The 23,868-nt window shown below is 43.7% G+C and overlaps 1 protein-coding gene across 2 annotated transcripts in view; it reads right to left on the bottom strand.

Annotated features, from left to right (window-relative positions):
* The window catches only part of PIAS1 (protein inhibitor of activated STAT 1), a 1,034,011-nt gene that overhangs the window by 899,055 nt on the left and 111,088 nt on the right, over nucleotides 1-23,868 (bottom strand). For both annotated transcript variants that reach the window (XM_069625121.1, XM_069625120.1), the window contains exon 2: nucleotides 22,568-23,012. In XM_069625121.1, the coding sequence (XP_069481222.1) occupies nucleotides 22,568-23,012 (445 nt within the window). The remainder of the gene's footprint in view (nucleotides 1-22,567; nucleotides 23,013-23,868) is intronic.

Consider the following 23,868-nt stretch of genomic DNA (forward strand, 5'->3'; position numbering starts at 1 on the left):
CTACCTTAACGAACATGAGTGCATATGTCCATACAGAGCACACAAGGAATTTTAAAAGCAGATTAAGGTCCGAAACCAGAACTTGAAATGTGATTTTGAGAGAGGGTGGGGGTGAGGGGTACATTAATGAGCCCCTTTAGGAATTGAATCACCAGTGGTATTTTGAAATGGGAGCATTCCTCCGACGAGCGCTTAAAGATGGATAGCACTGCTAAGTAGCCTTTAAAAGTACCAATCTGAAGGCCCAAATTAGACAAGGATAGACGAAAGGATAAAACATCTTGAGTTTTGCATACAAAACGATCGACATTCTTTTCACTGCACCAGTTGCAAAACCTATTCTAACAGCAACAGTACAAAGACTTGGTTGACACCTCTATTATGTCATCCGGGAGGTCCCAATCCTTATATCTCAGCCCTTCAGAAACCAAACGTGAAGGTTGAGAGTTTGACCTCTGGATGGAGAACCCGACCCCCCTCTCGCAAGGGAAGGTCCTCTCTTTGTGGAAGGCGCATCGGAGGACAGATGGACATATCCAGAAGGTCCGGGTACCACGTCCACCTGGCACAATGCGGAGCAAATTGGATCATGTGTTTCGCGAACCTTCTCAACCTCCCGATTACATGAGGAATGACGAGGATGGAGAAAACGCGCACAGGAGTGGAAACTCCCAGTCCACGATGAACGTGTCTCCTAGAGCTCCTCTCGGGGGGAAATTCCCTGGAGCAATATCTTTTGCACTTCTGGTTGACCACGGGCGCGAACAGATCTACCTGAGGGGTTCCCCAAAGGGTGAAGATCTCTTGAAGGACTTCCTGAGCTAGTTCCCACTCGTGGGAGACTGCTGTGCCTGCTCAGAGCATCCGCCACTGCGTTCTCCTCTCCAGCTAGGTGTACTGCTGATAGGGAGATTCCTTCTTAAATTGCCCAGTACCAGAGCTGCATTACCTCTCTTCACAGTGGTAGTGACCCTACACCTCTTTAGTTGAGGTAATGCATGGCCACTGTGTTGTCTGTCATTATCAGGACATTCTTTCCCCGTACAGTGGGCAGAAAAGCATTCAGCACAAGTCTGATTGCTCTCAGCTCCAAAGGATTGATGTGTAGTTTGGACTCCAATGGAGACCAACAACCTCTGATTGTCAGATCCTTGGCATGGGCTCCCCACCCAGTGAATGAGGCGTCCGTCACTACTGTAATCTCCGGCCATGGTTGCCAAAAATGTTCTCCCTTCAGAATATCTTCCTTGCGAGCCCACCACAAAAGATCCTGTGATAGACTGGTTGGAATCTGAAGTCAGTCCGACATCTTTCCTGAGAACTGGTACCACTGTGTTCTTGGAGCCCATTGGAGGTATCTCATTCTCAGTCTAGCCTCTAGCACCAGAAAAATGCAGGATGCCATGACACAGAGCAACCTAAAAATAAAAAGGCCCGGAAGATTCTGGGCACTGTGAAATTTGGTAACCATCTAAACAAAGTCTTGATCCCTCACCTCGGGTAGCAAGCTCTTTCCCAAGGATGCATTTAGCACAGCTCTGATGTATTGGAGCCTTTGGGAAGGTGTTGTATGGGACTTCTTGTAATTGATGGAGAAGCCCAGTCTGGAGTGGCAGGTGACATTGAGATGATCTAGGGCTTGTTCGGGAGAACGCGCCCTCATCAGCCAATCGTCCAGGTAGTGGTAGACATGAATCCCCCCCCTCCTGAGATTCGCCGTCACTACCGCCATCAGTTTGGTTAAAACCCTCAGGGCAAAGTTCAGCCCGAATGGCAGAACACAAAATTGATAATGAGAACCGCCATCTGCAAACCTCTGGTATTTTCTGTGCTTGAGATGGATTGGTACATGAAAATAAGCATCCTGAAGGTCCAATGACCCCAACCAATCCTGGAGCTGAAGGATATGAGACAGTGTGACCATCTTGAACTGGTCCTTCCTGAGGAACTTGATCAAGTATCTCAAGTCCAAGATGGGTCTCAGTCCTCTGTCCTTTTTGGGGATCAAAAAGATATGGGGAGTACCAACCCTTGTTCCTCTCCGCTACAAGTCCTGGTTCTATAGCATCTTTCTCTAGTAGGGTTAAAATCTCCTGAACAAGGAGCGGATCTGGAATTCTCAAAGAGTGGTTCCCCGGTGGATTCTTCTGAGGTTTTATGAAAGGAAGGCAGTAACCGTGGGCTACAGTTTCCAAAGGCCAAGCATCTGAAGTAATGTCTCGCCATTCTTGCAGATGCTGAGACAGTCTGCCCCCCCCCACACCCAACTGGTGAACTGTGACTCAAGACCTCAGAGAGGTTTTGTGGTGGCAGATGCAGAGGCCGGTGGCAAGAAAGCTGCTGCATGAGCTGGCTGCGCACCTCTACCTCGTCCACCACAAGGAAATCTTCTCTGGCCTCTGACTGGCCATTCCTCTCGCCCTTCCAAGTGAGGAGCAGTAGTGAAAATATCTACCAGTCCAAGGTTGTGAACTAGTACGAAAAGGCTGAGGTTGAGAATAGCAGCGCCTAAAGACTTGGCTGCCGCCTATGAGGTCTGCACTCTCTCAAGGCTCTGGTCAGCGTTGTTGCCAAAAAGATGAGACCCGTCAAAAGGCATGTTGAGAAGTCTAGATTGCACATCAGGTGCAAAACCAGACTTTCTCAACCAGGCAAATCTGTGCAGAACGGTGCTGGTAGTCATTGATCTGCTGATGCTATCCGCAGAATCCAATCCTGATTGAAGGGACTTGCACATGGCTTCTTTGCAATCCTTAATAGCCAAGGTGGTGTCTCTTATCCCTTTCGGAAATGTGCTCTGCCGCCATGGAGATACAGTCCCATAGAGTATACGAACACTCTGCAAGGGCACAACTGAAGTTGGCGGACATTAGCGCCATGCTCCCTGCAGAAAATGCCTTCCTCGCCCATCCATCTACACGCTTGTCGTCCCCATCAGGAGGGATGCCAGGGTACTCTGCCTGTTTAGAAGTAGCCATAGCTACCTGCACCACCAGACTCTCCGGAGTGGAGTGTTTCGACAGGTGGTCGGGGTCACTACTGGAGGGGTGGTATTTTTTGGTCAAGTTCTTGTCGACTGCCGGATTAGATTCCAGAGTCTCCCAATTCCTACCCACCCTTTTTTACAAGTCCAGATAAAAAGGCAAAATGCAATCAGTTTGTGGGCCCTTGTCCAGAATGTCTGTGAGGTCATCTTGGTCATAGGGGAAAAGGGGGCCTGCTCCAACCCAAGTATTCAACCACTTTCGACATGAGCTCTCTAAGAAGAGTCTGCATGTCCCCCTGGTTCTGGTTTTCCAAATTCAAGTTCTGGAGAGGTATCAACCCCACTTGCTGTTTGTAAGTTTTCTCATAGGTCTTGCATTCTACTTTTCTCAGAGATTAAGCTCTCTGGTACATTGGGGGTACCATATTGCAAGCCTTCCTCTCCAAAAATAGAAGTAAGAGACTTGAACACTTTTTTCAGGAGTGGAGCATAAATCTTTGTTTTGTACCAATAGGCTTCGATGCCGAAGTCATCGATATTTTCTTTATCGGCACCAACTTGGGAAGGGCGCTTGGTACTGACGTTGTAGCTGGCAAGTGCGGCGCAGCTGGCGTCAAAGTCTTCTGAGTCAATGTCGAGGGCTCGACTGGTGTCGAAAGCCGGGTGGGCGTCAAAGGAGTCTACTACATCGACTTGTCTTGTGTGATCTTTATATTTTTTGTATTAAGGCCTCGAGAGCTCCCGATCAGACCTTTTACCCGGGCTCGAGGGCACACAGGTTTGACGACAAGACCTTTCCTGTCCGGCTTCTTTCGAAGGCTCGGTAGGAGCATGGCTTTGTTTTTCAGATATTTTAACATTTCCACCCTGAAGGATTCCCATTGAGCTGGTGTTGATTTTTTTTGTAGCGCAAGCCACCCTCTCAGGGGAATCGTCAGTCACAGTTGATGAAGGCGACTGTGTGACTTTTTGATTTCTACGAAGAAGAGTGGGGGGAAACCACTCCTCGACCTAGATCACTTGACCATCTTCCTCCGAGGAGTCTCATCTCGACTCGTCAGTCGAAGGTCTAGCGGGTCGGGTAGGTTATTTTTCGCGGGATTTTTCCTACCTTTAGTTTCCCCTTCCGTTCCCTCGAGGCTTTTCCCGTCATGGATTGGCACTTGGAACAATTGGCGATAGCGTGGCCCTCACCAAGGTACCAGAGGCAGATACGATGTGTGTCAGTAAGAGACATCTTTGACCTGCAGTTGCAGCATTTCTTGAAACCGGACTTCGGCATCGACAAAGCAGACTTAATTATTAAGGTTTTTTTAATGTAACGTCACTAGATGAGGCGTGCCGAATTTCACTCGAAGCAAACACTGTTCGCGGGACAACAGAACCGCGTCAATGGGCACTGCGCGCGCTATATATGCCCTTCAGTGACATCACAGTCGACGAAGGCTTTTGAAGGACATCGACTTGACTGCATCGACGCACAGTAGCCTCTGCCAAAAACATTATTCAGAAAGAGCTGAAGCTGGACAAGTTTCAAAGATGAGGAATACGTGTGAGGATACAATGCATTCGAAAGGGTACAACAAGGTGGACAAGAAAAGAACTTCAGTACTGTTTGGCAGAGGTCCTGTACTTGGGCCAACTTATTTCCAACGATGGCAAGAGAATAATTCCTGACAGAGGGGCAACAGTACGTGCAACTGCCAAAACAAAAACAGTAAAAAAAATGCAGAAGTTCCTGAGGCTATGTAATTACCGCAGGGCCTGTATCTAAGATTATGCAGCTTCCACCATGAAGCTCCTGCAAGGGCTGAAGGAAGCCCAAAGAGAAAACATATCAGATGGACAGCAGAAATAGTAACAGCTTTCAATGACTTAAAGGATCTGCTCCCAACAGCCCCAGTACTAGCGCTCCCCGACTGATCAGGAATTTTAGTTATTTTCACACTCAGATTGCACCCTCATGCACAGTACTGACACAGAAAAGTTCAATGGGACAAAAGCTGCTCGCATATTATAGTGGCACACTCGATTCAGTAATGCAGGGTCAGTTTACTAGTGAACAAGCGCTCGCAGCTGCCGCCTTTGCATCAAAAAAGCTCTACTATTGCCATGGGGTGCTCAGTGTCACTATACTTCAATGTTCGCAATAGTGGAACGATCAAAATCCACCCAGACTACACAGACCATCAGTTTATGAAATAATTCTATCCAGCCCCAATATCCATGTGGTAAGGTAAATCCTACCATGTTCCTTACAGAACCATGCACTGTTGAGGACATGCAAGAGCATGATTGTGCAACATATGAGTGAGAAGGGGATGACATACCGAAAACACCCTAGAGGAGGGAGAAGTGTTCGTCGATGGGTCAGCATCCATTGACCAGGAAACTTGTGAAAAACATGTAGGGGCTGCTGTAGTGAAAATGGAAGGGGGGATATGAAACACCGATTATGAAACGACTGCCAATGCATTGCTCTGCACAAGCAGCGGAACTAGTAGCACTAATTGAGGCGCTCCACGCATGAAAAGGATGCTGTGTGACAACTTATTCTGACTCAGCGCACACCACCACGATGGTAGACGCTGGGCTATCAAGATGGAGAGGAAGAGGGTTCAGGAGAGCAGATGGATCACCAGTACTACATGCAGAATTAAACCAGTTGATCTTGAACCCTCGCAGAACCTTCTGTGGTGGCCATCGTCAAATGCCTTGCACAAACCGAGAACACGGATGAAATATCTTTGGGGAACGCAGCCACAGATGCGGCAGACAAACAAGCAGCCTATCTCACAATACACATGAATACAGAATGTATTCTGACGAGCAAAGAGGGAACTACTAAGAGGTACACAGGGCTCCCCATAGCCCATATAATAGAGCTGCAACGTAGAACACCAAGTAAAGAGCAAGAGCTATGGCTTAAACATGGCTGTACCCAGTCACCCACTGATCTGTTATGGAGATAAGACAACTGAAAGGTTATGCCAGTAGAGTTACGATACACAGCATTCGAACAACTACATTTCCCAGCACACAGCTCAAAACAGCATAGAGCTGCTGATCTGAAGGAAGATTGGTTTATTCCAAACCTACAGGAGTACCTGCACAAAATGGTGGTTCAGTCTACCACATGCCAAGTGTACAGCACAGGGATGACTAAGAACGTTACAGGGTACTCTGCCGTGCCCCTCTTCCCTCGGATGGAGTCAGGCCATGTGCCCAGCTCGACGCAAAGTGTACAGCAAAGTTCCTAGTTAGAGAGGTGTTCCCCAGATGGGCAGTGTATGGAGTAATACGATCAGACAACGGAATGCACTTTTTCAATTAATTGTTCAAAGAGGTTACGTCCCTTCGAGCACATCTTGTGTTTTATCGCTAGATTTACCACCCACAAGCGAATGGGATGGTGGAGAAAATAAACGTCCTTCAAAAGTAGACTATCCAAACTATGCACCTCTAAAGAAAAACTGGGTTTACAGCACGGTTTCAGCTACGCACACAGCCTATCAAGGACCACCACCGGTCTCTGCATGAAACAGTAACTGGTCGACATATGCAGACACCAGTGTCACTAGTAAGACGAGCATCTGATGCACACAGAACGGCCATGGTTTTAGGAGAGGAATTCAAAGAATCTCACAAAGCTCACCCGTGCAATAAGATGTATATCAAAACAAATTGCACCCCCAGTTACAGCAGAGAGTGAAACAACCACGGGGGCTCAAGCAGAAATAACCCCCATGCAACCTTTAATGACAGGAGAATGGGTCTATGTTTGAAGCTTTGTTCATAAGTGGAACTCCCCAAGGTTCCACGGGCTGTACGAAGTAGTGTACTGCACCCCGCTCGCTGTAAAAGTGAAGGGTTGCGGTATTGGATCCACCTCTCAGATGTCCAGAAAGCACAGGGTACTGTACCCCTAACGCCCAGTGCGAGAACCGGACAACTGCCACTGCGCCTTGAAAAGTAGCTCCAAGTGAATAATTATCGCATGTGACATGTTAAAAGGAACATGCATTGCTGCTAAAGAATAAGATATGAGTAATGTGCTCCCTCTCTTACTTCTCTTCCATCGTCCGTCTACGTCTCTATTAATGCCCGCCCCATTCCATTCCTCTCCACAGGTGCCACAATGATGGAATGGACTCTGCTAAATGACAATGTAAAATGTAGATAGCAGTAGGAATAAGATTAGCTTTACCAGAACGTATAGCTAGAACTGTGGCCTGCACTTCAGCGCAATTCTTTTTACATTCTTGATGTTTATTTTTGGGATTTATTGGGGAGCATCTTTTATCTGGGGGTACATATAAAAGAAGGGGAGGGATGAAATGGAGGTGGAACAGTAACATGTCCTTGAACATAAATTGGTTCCATGTGATAATATCCCCACAAAAATATCGCCATACAAAAATGTCGCCATATTTTTGCAGCAATATTACCTCATGGAACCTGCGGGAGACACCCCCGCAACCCCCATATATTTTTAAAGGGAGCGGGGGACACCCCCGCAAGCCCCCCCACCTATTTACCCCATAAATTATCCCCACCAAAAATATCACCTACGGCCATTCCCGACGACCATACGTACGGCGATATTTTTGGTGGGGAGAATATAACTTGATGCCAACAAATTTACATAAAAATGCGTCAGGAAAAACCGCAGGTGTTCTTATATTCAATGACGATGTGACTGAAAGTATGCCAGATGTACCAAATGTTACGTTTGCTACCACCCCCAGAAGGTTTACGGTTCAACAATCTACCTCAGTACGTAATATATTGTCTACCTCAGTATCCAATATAGTCCTAGGTTCCGCCTACCCTCACATCTCTAAAGGAAGGAATTAATGTAAATGTTTTACCAATGAGTATTGAACAACCTGTAATGCCTAACACCACAAGTGCCAGATGTAGTGACTCCCAATCCACACTGTGCAATAGCTTAATGGTCCAGCTATTACCACCATGTGCACAGAGACCATTATGTAACAAAAGTAGATCATGTAGAACCCTGATAGCGAAACAATTTCTCTTGCACAGCAATATAAGAAAAAGACACACACACCATTACAAATAAGATGCATACCATGGTTTATGACTAAACTCAACAACGGTAGCAGGCGCCCCTCTCTCGGAAGAACAAGGCATGATAACCTGTTCAGTGGTTGTTAACCACATTGAGAGTTCGCAGCCATCTGCTTTTTGCTCACTGTACCTTTCACAGATGGGAAATATCCATCCGCATATCAGACTTTGCCCCGCCCACATGGGCAGTCCAGCACCGAAATGCTATGGCAATTCCTCTCTGAACAAGAGTACCAACAGCAACCCCATGCACGTATGTTAATCTTGTGGGGCCTCATCAGTGAGGCAAAGCCGAGTCTCTCTAAGCACAGTGAGCAGGTAGTCCACGTCTGGTTGCCCCCAGGTAACCTAGGGTGACCAACCCCAAGTTCCTTGCAAACATTTCAAAAAAGGTAGCAGGTGTACCATCTGTGAAAGGTACAGTGAGCAAAAAGCAGATGGCTGTGAACTCTCAATATGGTTAACAACCACTGAACAGGTTATCATGCCTTGTTCTTCCGAGAAAGGGGCACCAAATACAGACAGGAGAAAAGGATGGTCCCAAATATCGCATGATTTCTATATACCCTGGCCATGGGAATGAGGTGGACAATATATCACACGATTATTGCACCCCCACCAGAGCCTGAGAATTATAAGGAAGTGTGGGTAGATTCAGCAGGTGATGGGGGGATATATTATATATATAAAAAATTTGCAATAAAAAAAATAAAGTATATGGCCCACTCTGAATGTTTTTGCAAGGTTTGGTGAGGTTTGGTGCAGGGGGGGGCAAAGTTAAAGGGGGGGGTCCCAAAATGTCTTTTTCCCATAGACTGAATGGGGTGAAAAAAAAAAACTTTGCTCATGCCTACAGCCCAAACCGTTGGACAGATTTTCACCAAATTTGTGGCAGGAGCAGCGGCTTGGTCCCGAAAGCGTGCTTTTGTAAATTTGGTGAAAATCCGTCCAGTAGTTTTTTTTAAAAAATGAGCAAAAAGTAGGTCACAAGAAAATGTGCGATATCTATGTCCGGTCCGCGGACACACTTCCCTGTTCAGTCCGCGGACAGTGTCCTGATTCGCTAATCGGCTTGCGTCATGTCTGCGGACATGCAACGTGTTCGCTGGTTGGATGGTGAGGAGCGTGAAGTGCGTCAGATTTTTGGAAACGCCCGACATCTTGGATTTGTGGAAAGCGGCTGATGTCCACGGACATAGCGGTAAAAACAAACATTCCACTGTCAAACAAATAATCTCTGGGGAGGTGAGGAGAGATGAGGATGGGATGGGATATGGCTGCAAGAGGCAAAAAAAAATGTGGGTGTTTTTTGCCGCGAAAGTCAGCGAAAAGTCCTGATGTTCGCGAACAGTCCTGTGAAAGTTCATGAACACCTGAGCATTACAGGGTTGGTGAAATGCAGTTCTTGGATGGCTTATAACTTTGGCGCCATTTAATAGAATTGCATATTTTGCATGTATATTCCTGGGCTGATTCTGAGTGGGTGTGCAAAGTTTGGTGGGCTTCTGTCATGAGGGGGCAAAATTAGAGGGGGGTCCCAAAATAATGTAAAGGCTTATAAATGAGGTGCCATTTGACGAATCTACACTTCATTTGGCAAACTGACAATAGATCAAGATATACATGTTTTTGCGAAGTTTGGTGGGATTCTGTCGAGAGGGAGCAAAATTACAATATTTTGGGACCCCCGCTTTAAAGGCTTATAAATGTGGTGCTATTTGACAAATCTACACAAAGGTTTGCAAAAAGATTATAGATCTAGATTTAGATGTTTTCGTAAAGTCTGAATGGATTTTGTCAAGTGGGGGCTAGATTATACGACGATTGTATGTGTATACATATGACACTTTTGAAAAAAGAAAACATGGTTGGATTTCCAGCAAACTTGCGTAAGGAGCATTGGCAAGGACCTACAAGCATGGTTTTGCAAATGTGCCAGTGTTTTATTATTTGACAAGTGTCATAATGTAGCTACAAAAAAATAGCAGTATACCTTTAGTGACTGAGGGATAGCCTGTGGCCATGGGCAGTGGCCAGATTGTCCGGGTCATGGAATAAGGTCATGATCCGGACAATCTGGCTACTGGCCATGATCACAATGGACAAAGCATAGGATTAAAGTGGCCATGTCCACCTGGGTCTGGCTTTGTGGTACAGTTATTTGAAATTAGGATATACTTGAAAGGTAAGAAAAATGTGCTTGTGGTAATATGGTCATAGGGTTCTCTTTTTGCCATCTACAGGCTGCTATGGAAAGCGAAGAGGGGCCCTGTATGGAACCCTCACCTTCCCTTTCCATGGTGGCCATCCAGGAAAATGATTTTCCTTCCTACACCAGGACGCCGCAGGCGTCCCTGTGTTGGAAGAAAAATCCTATTTTTTTAGCATCCCGGGTTCCCGCTTTGGGAACCTAGGGTGCTAATGGCCTTCATCCCCCATTTCAGGGGCTGGAATGGGGGGGGATAATGGTCCAGGGACCTCGTTATCCACCCTCGCTTGGGCTGATAACTTGGGGCTGCTGGGCCGGTATCCACCATTCCCTGGAACAGAGAATGAACGCCACAATATTCCCATTAGCATAACACAAAACGCAAATGGGAATGTAAATGTTGGAAAATGTTATTTAGTCTATGTACTTTCCTGAGAAATAAAGTAGATGGAGTCTATAAATTTGTTTTTTTTTTTTTTTAGTTCTATTTTGTAACTGTGAAAGGTGGTTCCGAAAGGGATTTGTCGTTTGTTGTTTTTGGATGCATTTTTTTTGGCAGGATAGCGGAGAACGAAAGGTGGGGAGGGAAATGAGGGAAGAGCAACCAAACACTAATAAGGAGGGGTAGGTGGATAAGGGAAAATGTTGTGCATGTGTTATTTCCAAGTTAGGGGGCACTATTTCTCTTGCTCCTTGATTACAGGAGTGGTGGTGGCTCTTGGGGAGGAGGGATGGCATTGGCGGGTGCCATTTTAAGATAAATAGCAGTTTTGCTAAAGTATGTACTGTGTACTAGATTGTTAATGGATAATGAATAGGAATAGGTGTTGGAGCTGTGCAAGGGAAATTTTGAAGTTGGAAGCTCTTAGATTAGTAGAAAATGCAGTTCCGAACTGTCCGCCAAGCAGAGATCTTATCGTGAAGTGCGGATGGGTTGTCAGACACGTCATCATGCCGCGCGCCAGCGTATGGTGATGTGGCACTGTCTGGAAGGTCCGCTATGAAGTCAGATGTTCGTAGACCTCTACGGATGCAAAACTAGTTGAAATAGTTGCAAGAAGTGTATAGAAGTGTTAAAAATTAGTCCAGATGGTGTGAAATGGCAGAGTTTTAAGGTGAAAATTTGGAAATTGGACACAAATATTGCTATATTGGGTAAGTATGATATTAGAAGTTGTAGGAAAATAGCATGCACTGGTAAAAACCTATGAAATTCAATGAAAAAGCTTTGTTAAACGGACGTTATGGTTCCAAGTAAAACCGAAAAACCCCTGAAATTCGCCAGTTATGGTAAGCTAAGCAACCATAACTCGCGCCACCACTGTGCACTGCTAAGACTAACACCCAGGACATCAAAGATGACATCACAAATGTCATTGATGACATCACACGTGAAATACATTTTGATGAAGTCCCTACAAGGACTTGTGTTGATATTGTTGATAAGATGTCAGGAGTGATCGGGAGACCTATCATGAACTACTTAATCTATTAAAGAATGTACTCGTCTAATATTGTAATGAAATGTTGTTAATACAGAAACCTAATCATACATAAACATAGGCAATGACTGCAGCATGCACCATAGACGTACACTCAGGCCTCCAGTTTTGGTGCGTACTAGGCCTTTTTACGCATGAAAATCTTGTAAAAACGTCAGCTTTATTATTTTCCTTTGTACATTTACACACAGGTTTAGAGCAGAGAGCAGTGCAAAGGTCAAGTTACTTGACAGAAACCAGAAGGCTTCTTTTGATTTTTATCTACATGGATGTAATTGCAAGCCACCTCTGAAACAGAATGAATTTCTCTGAAGCCTTTAAATAAAACTGCACATTGTGATAAAAGGAATGGTTTCTTAGCTTGAGAAGCACTGTGCCTATTTTCCTGGAATTTTCGGATTGTATAATTAATAAGATGGAAAACTAAGTTGCAATTGAGAATTAATATTTTTTAGCAAATTATGCTTTAAGGGTAAAAGCAAACCAGTATTGCACAATTGTATTTTTCAAAGTTCCGGTGCTATGTGCATAATCACGCAGAGGCAGATCATTTTTACACTTATAATCAAATGTACACTCTAATTATAAAAACAGTGTGTACAATGATGACAGTATAGTTTACATTAATTCAGCGTTGCAGTCAATGGGGTACATTACTATAAATGGTCAGTGGCAGCAGTCTTTGCTCAAGGGTGAGTGATTGTCATTACACCAATCACAGGTGTTCTAGCCTCTCAAATCTTTAAGACTACAATTAAAACATCCAAAACCTGACTCTCCAAGAAGTGCAAGCGCTGTTCAAAAACAAACAAAGAAAAGTTACATTGGTAATTGAAATAGAAACTCAGCAAAACCAGTCCCTGGGATAATCCAGATAGGTATTTAACTTTATATAGCGCTTCATAAATGGTTTGTCCAACATCCAAGTACTGTGATTATTATACCTCAGTCGATACTCAGCTAACCGACCTCTGAAGGAGGTTAGCCAATAAGATGGCTCAGCCGGTTGAGTACTCGTTGCTGCAATCTGTGCATGATCTGTAAATTGCAGGTTCGATTCCCGGCAAGGCCATCTCAGCCGTTCATCCTTTCGAGGTTGATAAAGGAGTACCGATTTTGGTTTGGTGATAATTATGATAAATATGTTCTACGAACAGCGCATTTGACCATTAGATCAGATTTAGAATTTAGCATGGAGTCCGTGCCTCTCTGCACTGTTGTATCATAACATTGGCATACCATTGGGTAGTAATACCTCAAGAAAATTAGGACTTTCATTAAACATCAAAAGACAATTCTGCTATCGAACCTCAAAACACACAATACAATTCATGTTTGCTTTACTATGTAATTGGCTATGTTTTTTGATTTCAACATTTAAATGATACGGACACCTACGCACATGGGATTTATCCCATCTCTATCTAGATACAGGTATTGGGACCTCTTATTCTGAAGATATGCATTGATGCGGACGATTATCTACTAGCGACATTTGTTGACTTAATACTATTAAAGGTACTTTGTTGGGCTGTCGTCACTTTACCAATATTGGTTTGGAACTTCTTATTAAGAAACACTCATACAGTCATTTCCCTACATGGACTGCTATATACTTCTTGCCAGAGGCATTATCAAAGAACAACTTGCCTTGAGGGCGACCGAATGGTCGAAACACGCGTCGGCTGTAACAAGAATAAAACCATCATTCATATACTTGGATGGCTGTATTTAGTTGGTTTCTACAACGCATTCAGGATTTGAACCCTTTCTGAAAATTGAACATGTAACCACAGTTTTCTGCGCTGTTCTGCAACACACTTTATACATTTAATTGTTGCTAACAAAATAATACAAAGTAGAGATCAAATGGCCAGACCTTAGAGAAATAACGAAAGGTGTATTCTGTAAAAATGTAGAAAGCTGCTGCATAGTAATGATGTCCATGTAGTTTTTGCACACGTCGGCTGGATGTCGCATACGTTTTACTCTCTTGCAAAGGAGAAAAGTCATTTTTACTTTCTTAAAATCACATTTACTCTCAAAGTTTAAAAATAGGGAGTAAAATACTCCCACCTCAAAATCTTATCTGGAGCACTGCGTACACTATTTAGAATTTTGTCATTTTGGATAGTACAATAATGAATGCTCCCTTATCAGAGTTTTGAGTAATGTTAAATATGTAATAACTAGCTAACAATTCAAGACTTACAGCACTTGTGCTGGTACAAACAATACATATGAAGCACCACAATTCATACAAATCAGAGGCACATACAGGGAAACTAAAGTAAGGAAGAAAGAAACAGCATCATCAGAAAATTTTAACGACATTAAAGTTCATCTTCATGTATACAAATTAATTGTATGTTTGGGGCCTGCTCATTTCCCCCATGTATGTGCACCATGAGCTGAGACCAAACCCTAAGGAAAGTACTTAAAGAACATATGACAAGGTTAACATTTAGATATATAGCACCTTTTTAAATGTTATTATTCTGACTGCCAGTGAACAAAACCACCTGGCCTATATATTTCAAGGAACAAAAACAAGTGGCCCAGATATGTGATGTCCTCAATGACATTTGTAATGTCATCTTTCATCTCCTGGGTGTTAGTCTTAGCAGTGCACAATGGTGGCGCAGTTATGGTTGCTTAGTTTACCATAACTGGCGAATTTCAGGGGTTTTTCGGTTTTACTTGGAACCATAACGACCATTTAACAAAGTTTTTTCTTTGAATTTCATAGGTTTTTATTAGTCCAACTTAACCATAACGTCCCTTTAACTAATAGATAGATATCTATATATCTATATCTATCTATATCTATCTATATCGCATGGCTCATTATCACTGAAACCTAACTACCTAGAACTGGATATATAGGTGTAGTATCGTAAATTCACTTGCATTATCAACACTGCGGTGAGCCAGGCACGCACGAGATAAGAGCACGTCATATAGAATGTGACGGTGCCTGTGACAGAGGAGTCTGAGGCGATTCAAACACCAACGCCTGTATTTGCCAGTCGGTGGAGCCTGATATAGATACTTATAAATACCCAATATAATAAATATATATATCTCCATGATTCCTACCGTGTCCGTATTTGATTATATGCCGTGACACTACAAGTGGCGACGAGGATTCGGGCTCCACCGCCTCCTGAGGACCCGCGTGTCTGATAGCTGTTACTGCAATCAATTTCCCCAGAGGCCGCTCCGCTCCACCTCCCCGAGCGTTGCAGCGGCCACACTGCTTGATACTCGGTATCGGAGGAGCGACTCATTTCTACAGAGGCCGCTCCACTTCCCTTAGCGTTGCAGCGGCCACAGCAAGTAAGTCTCCGCCGCATTATGTTTTCCGGATTGTAGCTCTGCCTCATAAAGGCCAGCCTATCTCAACTGCTAAAAATAACCGTAATACATGGTATAGAGGAGCACTAGGGGAAGTTTGAAAATACATTATGGAGAGCATGGTATAGAGGAGCACTGAAGGGGAATACATGTTTGAGGTCAGCAATATAAGTTGAGCATATAAATTTACAACAAATCAGAAGGAGGGCACCTCTCATAGTGTCTATTCAATGTTTCAATGCACACAACATAATAAAACCGAGAATTACTGTCACATGGATTTGTGCTGCTGCAGTGAAAAACCACAACACAGCTGAACTGCATTGTCCAATAAACATTAAATCTTACGCATATAGTCTGCCATGGCATTCAGTGGTGTTCCACCCCCCATGTTTTTCCTGTCAGAGGTGGGAGAACCGTCAATTCCATGGAAGAGGTGGATTAAAGCCTTCGAACACTACTCAGGGGTGGTGTGTGGCCAAAACTGCAGCGTGGAAAAAAGGAAATCACTTTTGTTGCACTGCCTAGGGCCAGCTGGGCAAGAAAAATTTGAAGACTTGCCTGAATTATTGTCGGAAGATAGTGCAGATTTGAATGAATAGGAGTGCTCAGTGAAAAAGATGAGCAAACATTATGAGAAAAAAATGAGCACTATCCTTGAACGTTACAAATTTGGGAAAAGAATTCTAGAAGAAGGTGAAAGTGTTGAACAGTACATAACTATCTTGAGGAAATTGGCCAGGACCTGCAAATTCAATGCTCAATTGGACGAGAGATTACGCGATCAGTTTATGCTGGAATGCAGGAGCAGCAAGGTGAGAGAAAAGCTGTGAGCTGAAGATGATCCACCCCTCGATACAGTCTTAAGAATAGCCAAAGAAGTTGAACATACTGAGAAATGTGTTCCAAGAACTAGAGAACAGAATACAGTCTGTTGAAGTCAAACATGACCCCCCAAAGAGCAATTGCACTATGAACACTAACAAGAATAATGAATCAATAGCCCAAGTGATGGATGTAACCAGTGGAAAGAACAAGTGGGACAAAACTCGAAAACCATTGTGGAATGAGGATAGAAGAAGCAAAGGAGTACCCAAGATACATGCGAGAAGGAGGAGTCCTCCTCCACGAAGACAAAGAAGCGGTCCAAGAAGGAGGAATACTGGCAAATGCTTTAGATGTGATGGTACGGATCATTGGGCGGACAATCCTGAATGCCCAGCTCTGAAGATCTTATGCGGAAAATGCAAAGGCAAGGGCCATTATGCTAGATGTTGTAGAGCACAAAATACCTCCATGAATTGGATCGGTGATGATAATGGCAGTGATGATGAAGATGATGAGTGCGTATTTGTTATAATTGATGAAGAACATGAGGAGGAAATGGAAAGTCCTAAGGCTATGGTGTGTATAGATGGAGTGAATATGCACATGATGATTGACTCTGGTGCCAAATACACTTTGATACCGCAAGATATGTGGGATAAAAGGAAAGGAGACATGAGTATTTACATGAAGCAGACATAAGGCCGAGAGCCTATGGTGGAATTAAAATTGATGTTATCGGATGGTTTTGGGGTGCACTTAAGTTTAAAGATAGGAAGGCTAATGGGAAAATCTACATTACAAGAGCTGGTAGAATTCCCTTATTAAGCTGGACTCAAAGTAAACTCAAAGTGAAGTTGGATGCCGGTGCTGATGAATCGGTGATGAACATCGACAATGAAAAGTCAGGAAAACACATGAGAATAAATGAGACAAAGAATAATGAAGAGGTGATGAGAAGTGTTTGAGGATGAGATTGGATGTTTGCGGTGGTACTCACATAAAATCAGGATGAAACCTGATTGTGTTCCAGTAGCACAGAGGCTTCGCAACATTCCCCTATCTATGAGAGAGGAAGCAAAAAAAGAAATAAAGAGCCTAGAAGAACTAGGTATCATAGAAAGTATTGATGCCAGTGAATGGGTATCTCCATTAGTTGTCCTGAGGAAGAAATCTGGGAAATTGAGGATATGTGTCGACATGCGGGAGCTGAATAAATGTGTCCTGACAGACACCCACTCCATAACATCCAAGAAATAGTTTCCACCATTGGTCCATCAAAGCATTTCTCCACTCTTGATTTGACCTCAGCATACCATCAAGTAAAGTTACATAAAGAATCTAGGTGCATGACAGCATTTATCACGCCAGATGGATTATATCAATATAAGAGATTACCGTTTGGGCTCATATCGGCTGCATCTGTCTTTCAGAAGATCATGCATAAACTGTTTGCAGAAGACCAGGGTGTTATATGCTTCCAGGATGACATATTAGTACATGCTATTGATCAAAGAACACATGATGAGAGACTGCAATATGTGTGCAAGAAACTTTATGAAGCTGGAATGACTTTGTAAAGAGAAATGCAAAATTGATTGTTGCGAAATTGAATATTTAGGACATACTATATCAGCTGAAGGGGTACGGCCGAAGAAACCACTATTAGATGCTATAGAGAATATGCCAAGACCCAAATCTAAGGAGGAAGTGCGTACTTTCATTGGCATGGCCGAGTACTACTCAAAAGTCATGCGTGATTTTGCCATGCACACCATTCCACTCCAAGAACTTTTGAAGAGGAAGTCATTTGCATGGGATACTGAATGTGAAGAGGAATTTGGTTTGATAAAACAGGAGTTGAATAAAGCACCATCGCTGAAGAATTTCAAGAGCGGAGAGAAAACCGTCATCACGACAGATGCCAGCAATGTAGGTCTTGGTGCAGTTGTCACACAAGAGATTGATGGCAAGGAGAGATTGATAGCTTTTGCATCTAGACTGTTGAAAGGCACGGAAAAAACATATGCGGCCATTGAAAAAGAAACATTGGCTATCAAATGGGCTGCAGAAAAGTTTCGAAATTTTATTTGGGGTGCAGAAGTGGAGTTCCGCACAGACCACAAGCCATTGGTCCACGTCATAATGAATAAAGGTTTGGAAAATGTTTCGAATCGCATAAAAAGGTGGGTCATACTCTTGCAAGAATACAACTGTGTAGTGAAGTATGTACCAGGCACGGAAAACCGTGCTGCCGACTGTCTTTCGAGACTCACTAACGTCTCTGAGATAGATGATGATGATGATGATGAGGATATGAAATCTGAAGTTGTACTTAATATTGAAGATCTATCCATATCGGAGAAGGAATGGGAAGAGGCAGAGGAATCAGACATTTCATTCGGAAAATTGAGACAAATCATATTAAGTGGTAGTCCGTTGGTCAAAGCCAAGTATGAAGAAAATGGGCTGTTAGAATTTTGGAAAGTTGCAAATGAACTCAAGGTGGAGAATAATAGAATTATGAGAAGTGACAGAATCATTCCACCCGCAAGTCTGCGCCAAAGGATCATTGCGTTGGGCCACGAGGGTCACCAGGGTGTTGTGAAGACAAAGAGAAGAATATGTGATGAATTCTGGTGGCCAGGATATGATCTGCAAATCGAGAGAATTATATGTGATTGTATCCTTTGCAAAGAGAGTGAGAGTGATAGAGGATGTGTGAATGAGAAATACCCCATGGTAGTTACAGACCTCCCAAATAATGTATCGGATGATATGGATATATTGGGTCCAATTTGCAGTGAGGGCAAGCAACAATATTGCCTAGTAATCATTGATCTGTTGACTAGGTGGGTTGAAGTCATGATCAAGCCATGCATGACTGCCAAAATGGTAGTTGAATTTCTAGCAGAGGTCTGTGGAAGGGAAGGTTTACCAAAAAGTATATTAACGGACAATGGTGTCCAGTTCCGTTCGAAAGAAATGCAAAAGTTTTGTGCAGAAAACTCCATTGTGCACAAAAGAAGTGCAATATACCACCCGCAGACCAATGGAGTGGTCGAGCGCTTTAACAGAGTGCTCAAAGATGTGGTGAGATGGGCCTGGGCAAATGGTGTGAGATGGGAGGAAGCTGTCAGACAAAAGATTAATACTCATCGTTTCACAACACACTGTACTACAGGTTTGTCACCGTTTGAAATGAGTAGGGGCCGGAAGGCCAACACTAAGTTGACACCATCCTGGATGAAAAGAATGACTGTAATAAAGAAGGATTTTGGAGATGTGTGTGAGAGCATCAGAACTATGCAATTGAAGAACAAGAAAAAACATGAGATCCATAGGCAGAAATGTGAAAAGATCACCATTGATGGTCGGAGGTTTGGTGAGAATCAAGCTTCCACCTGTTTTGAGAAATGGTCCGTGCAAGTGGTCAAAACCTGTCGGTGTGGTCGAAGTGTTTAAGCATGCAGTGAGGGTTGAGGATGGTAGAGTTTGGAATATGGAGAGAGTATGTGTATGGGATAGGCCTAAAATGAATGTGCCAAAACATGATCATCATGAAAGAGTCAATGGTAATGATGGTTCTAGTGATGTGGAAGAATGTGGTAGGGATGTAGTGAATAAGAAGATCTTGCAAAGTGTTTCCTTGCCAAAGCCTAAAACATATCTCACGCAGATCAAGCAGAGGAAGAGTCATTCGCGATCCCCGTGGATTGACAGACTTTGTGTGGGAACATTGAACCAATGAAAGACTTTCTATATGTTGGACATTAAATTTGTAGTATCAGATAAGATGTGTAGTATCGTACATTCACTTGCATTATCAACACTGCGGTGAGCCAGGCACGCACGAGATAAGAGCATGTCATATAGAATGTGACGGTGCCTGTGACGGAGGAGTATGAGGCGATTCAAACACCAACGCCTGTATTTGCCAGTCGGTGGAGCCTGATATAGATACTTATAAATACCCAATATAATAAATATATATATCTCCATAATTCCTATCGTGTCTGTATTTGATTATATGCCGTGACACTACAATAGGTATTTATGTAAATACTCTGCACATTCGTAAATTGCTCTTTGAATCATGTAATTAATGTCACTGTTTATTTTTGCCTTGCCATTCGAATTTGTACAAATGTGTTTTTGATGCTTATGTAACCCTGTAAGAAATGTGCCCAGATGCCAAAGGGCTTGGCGCGCTGTAGAAATAAATAATATACATCTATCCTGTACCCCTGAGCAATATGCACAGTGAGGGGAAAGCTTGAGGAGCCTATGCAGAGCATGGATGCCCATAATGGGTAACCCAGGAAGTGGGGGAATGTTGGGATGGAGTGGTCCTATCCCACCCCCCCCTAAGCGCCTCCGAATTAGGTAAACTCCATACGAAGAAAGGTGGGTGGAGCAGCCCCCACCCCCAGGGTGCATATAAAAGCCTGATAGCTCATAGGAATAGGTGAATAGCACTAGCCATGCGCCTGCCCCGCGATTTTCTATTGGGCCCAGAACAGACACACAGACCTGCAGCGCTCTCATCCAGAGTTCACACAGAGGTACCGAGCCATCAGCACTCCAGGCCAGCTCCGCATGAGCCTTGTTCCCACGGAAGGCCACCTTTCTCCTGTTCGCTCAATGTTGCAAATATCTAATATCACTTTCAAGAACGCGCCCTGCAAAGAGCTTGAGGCAGTACCAAGCCCCAGCCCAGTGTCCATCCACCTCCACTAAAATGCTACTGTACCCCGTACCCCTGACCCCACCCCTGCCAGGCCAGAGCCGGCCACACTTCATCACCCTGACCCGCTACCTCTTCACATACAAATATCCGACACCCTTATCCTGACCATTCCAGAATGCCCACCACAGATCTAAAGCCTGCGCGACTGTATATCTTTCCAATAGCAACACGTCTTTTCGTATCATGGAGGCGCCAGGGAAAAGGTAAACCGTAGAGCAAACCTCCGGTTTTGCGGGGCAGATGGACTTGGGTGTGGGAACTGCGGTATTAATGAATCTCTGAATCTGGGGCTTAACGTAACGGTATATTATCCTTCCTGCTCTCTGGCACCCTTTCATATGATCTTCAGGTGCCCGCCATGATCAATGAATAACCAGTTCCTGTTTAGCTTAGATTGAGTGTTTCTAACATTCACCCTGACCTTCACCGCAAGGTTGAGTGCAGCAGCTGACCCACGTGCACCAAGATCGACTGGGAAGAGGCGGTCAATTAGCACCTGGCATCCCCTATGGAGCAGGCCTCGTTATATATGTCTGCACCAACCAGCTATGTGATTTTCTACTGTATGTGGTGTCGTCACTGATGCGTTTGGCCTTTTTAGTGTGCTGCCGGTGTAATTTTGGACAGAGCGCTCTGGGGCACCCCTACGGCAGGAAACATCTAGATGAGGTATGGTGAAAAGGCCTGAGAACATGGTAGTAGGTTGGGTAGGAGAAACTGCCGGCGAGCTGGTTCAACAAGATTATAGGTTAATTAAGATTGATATTTAAATAGTGTATACTATCTTCGTATTGGACACATTTGAACCAAATGATAAGCGCATCAAGTCCTCATGACTGGGTGCACTGGGATTCTCAGGTAAAAACTACAACATGAAGCATACATACCTATACAGTTAGAGGGAGAATTCCAGCCTCATTGACTATGGATAAGACTCCATACAATCGCAATCTACTGCATACATATTTTCACAAAACAGTTAAGTTATCAAAAAAACAAAAAAGAAAGCCCACCTCCAACAGGGCAACATGTGCATCAGCTGAGTGTTTCACAGACCTTAACATAGCGAGAAAAACGAATGCATTGCATACAATTTTAGAGTGTAATAATCCAAGTTCTTGAAAAACAATGTTACATATTGAAATGAGGAACGTGTTAAACAGGGCTTCAAAGCCAGGCCCAGATCCATTCCACCGGGAGCAGTTACAAAGTTTTACACACCTTACTTCTATGGGTCACCTTCATAGTACGACATGGCCAAATGCATGAGCTGTAGTCCTAGTGGTACCCTGACAAAGCACCCCATTGAGTATCAAACCGAGCAGAAAAGACGATTCCAAGCATCACAGAGCTAGATCCTTTATCCAGAAGATGGCCCTTGATTGCATGTAGAACAATGGGCGAGACACAGGTTAAGAAGAAATGGAGTAAAGAACACTCTGCTATTGAACTACAGTGCCTGGTTTAGGTACAATAAGGGACAGAACGTATGAAGCAGAAGCTTTTGTTCAGAAAAAAAAACATTTGTTATTGCTATATAAAAGAAATGACGTCGATGAAATTAAAGCATTCATATTTTTAAAAAATCACAAAAGTAAGAGACGCAAAATCTATTGAATTTAAAATAAAAAAAAATAGAGATAGTTCCAAGAATCTGGAGTAAAATAACACCAAACATAATGGTCACTCAAGCAGAAGTTGCAACTATGGGTAGGCAACACCAGTTAAGTGTTAAGACGCATAGTATTCAATAATAGGGGAGGGAATATCCTTTTATCTTCACTCAATGGGGAGAAAAGAGGAAACGCCCTCGCACATCAACATTTAGAATACTGAAAACCTACCTAGACTTGTAGGCTTGATTAGCTCGTCAAGCAGATCATAGAAAGGGAGTTTCTGAAGCTTGACATCTGGATGCACAGGGTGTAGAGCAGTAGTGAGGAGGGGCAGATCCAGGTCGTGTTTAGTTCCCATAATAGATACAGGAAGCAGAGGCGAGGAAGCTGGATGACCATCGTAGGAGAGCTGTGGAATGGATGAGGGAGATAGAGTTGCAGACATGGAACTCGAATGAACGCTGGGAATAGACAAGTCTGCCGACGTCATGATTTTCTGGGGGAATCTCCGCCTATACAGTTCCTTAACTTTCATTTGGACAGCAGGGCTGCAGCCAGCCTTGAGCAAGTGCAGTGCTTTGGTAAGTAGTTCGTGCTTGCGTCCGTGTTTATTCCTCCCAGCGTATCCCAGCAGTACTTGTAGTTCTGACACTCGAAGGCTCATAACCATTTGCTTAAAAATAAAGGGAGAATTAGATTATTTTCATAAAGCATATTTAAAGCGCTATCATCTGCTTATTCAAGACCCATCCTTTCATTTCTCAGCGCAATATGAAAATAGGAAATCGTAACAGATGACAGACCACCTAGCAAACAGACTATTTAACGTGTTACAATGAGCAGAGAAATGGTTGGTACAATTAAATCAAATTAAATGCCAGCATGCATAAATTGATTTCCGGGTTTGCTGGAGATCAAGCATACAGTCTTTACCTACTCCCATCACACGCCTCAAAATAGTCAATAACTCACTTGATCAAGGAATATTAACAATCACTTTAAAGAAAGGGTTAATCAAACCACTCCCAAAAACAACTCTAGACCCAGACGACTTTGCCAACCACCATCCAACCACCAATGTTCCCTTCTTTGGTAAAATCATTGAGAAACCAGTTGCCAATCAATTCCACAAATTGTCCCGTTATGTGGCTACCAATTTAGATTTAGACTCAAAAGCAGCCTGGAAAAATCCAGGTCATAGATGCTGCTCTCCAAATCATGGATAAAAGGTAACTCTTGCCTCGTTGAAAATCCTTACCAATTCACACAAACACAGACTCGCAGATAGAAGGGGGCCAGAGGCCTAGTATTCAACTCGTTCGCCTCCGACAGATACCAAACAGCCAAATCCAACCATCACCAAGTCACCAGCCGAGTCACACAGGGATCAATACGCTCACCAGTGATCTTCAATCGCTATGTTGAACCACTCGTGTGGCCTGAATGACCTAAATATCTCATTTAGCCAATGTCTCAGTTGTGCCTTAAGTGATTTTATATCGCACCTTCAGAAAAGCTCCTCAATCCAA

This window comes from Ambystoma mexicanum, chromosome 11 (assembly GCF_040938575.1).
Source record: "Ambystoma mexicanum isolate Mex_15411 chromosome 11, UKY_AmexF1_1, whole genome shotgun sequence".
NCBI lineage: Eukaryota > Metazoa > Chordata > Amphibia > Caudata > Ambystomatidae > Ambystoma > Ambystoma mexicanum.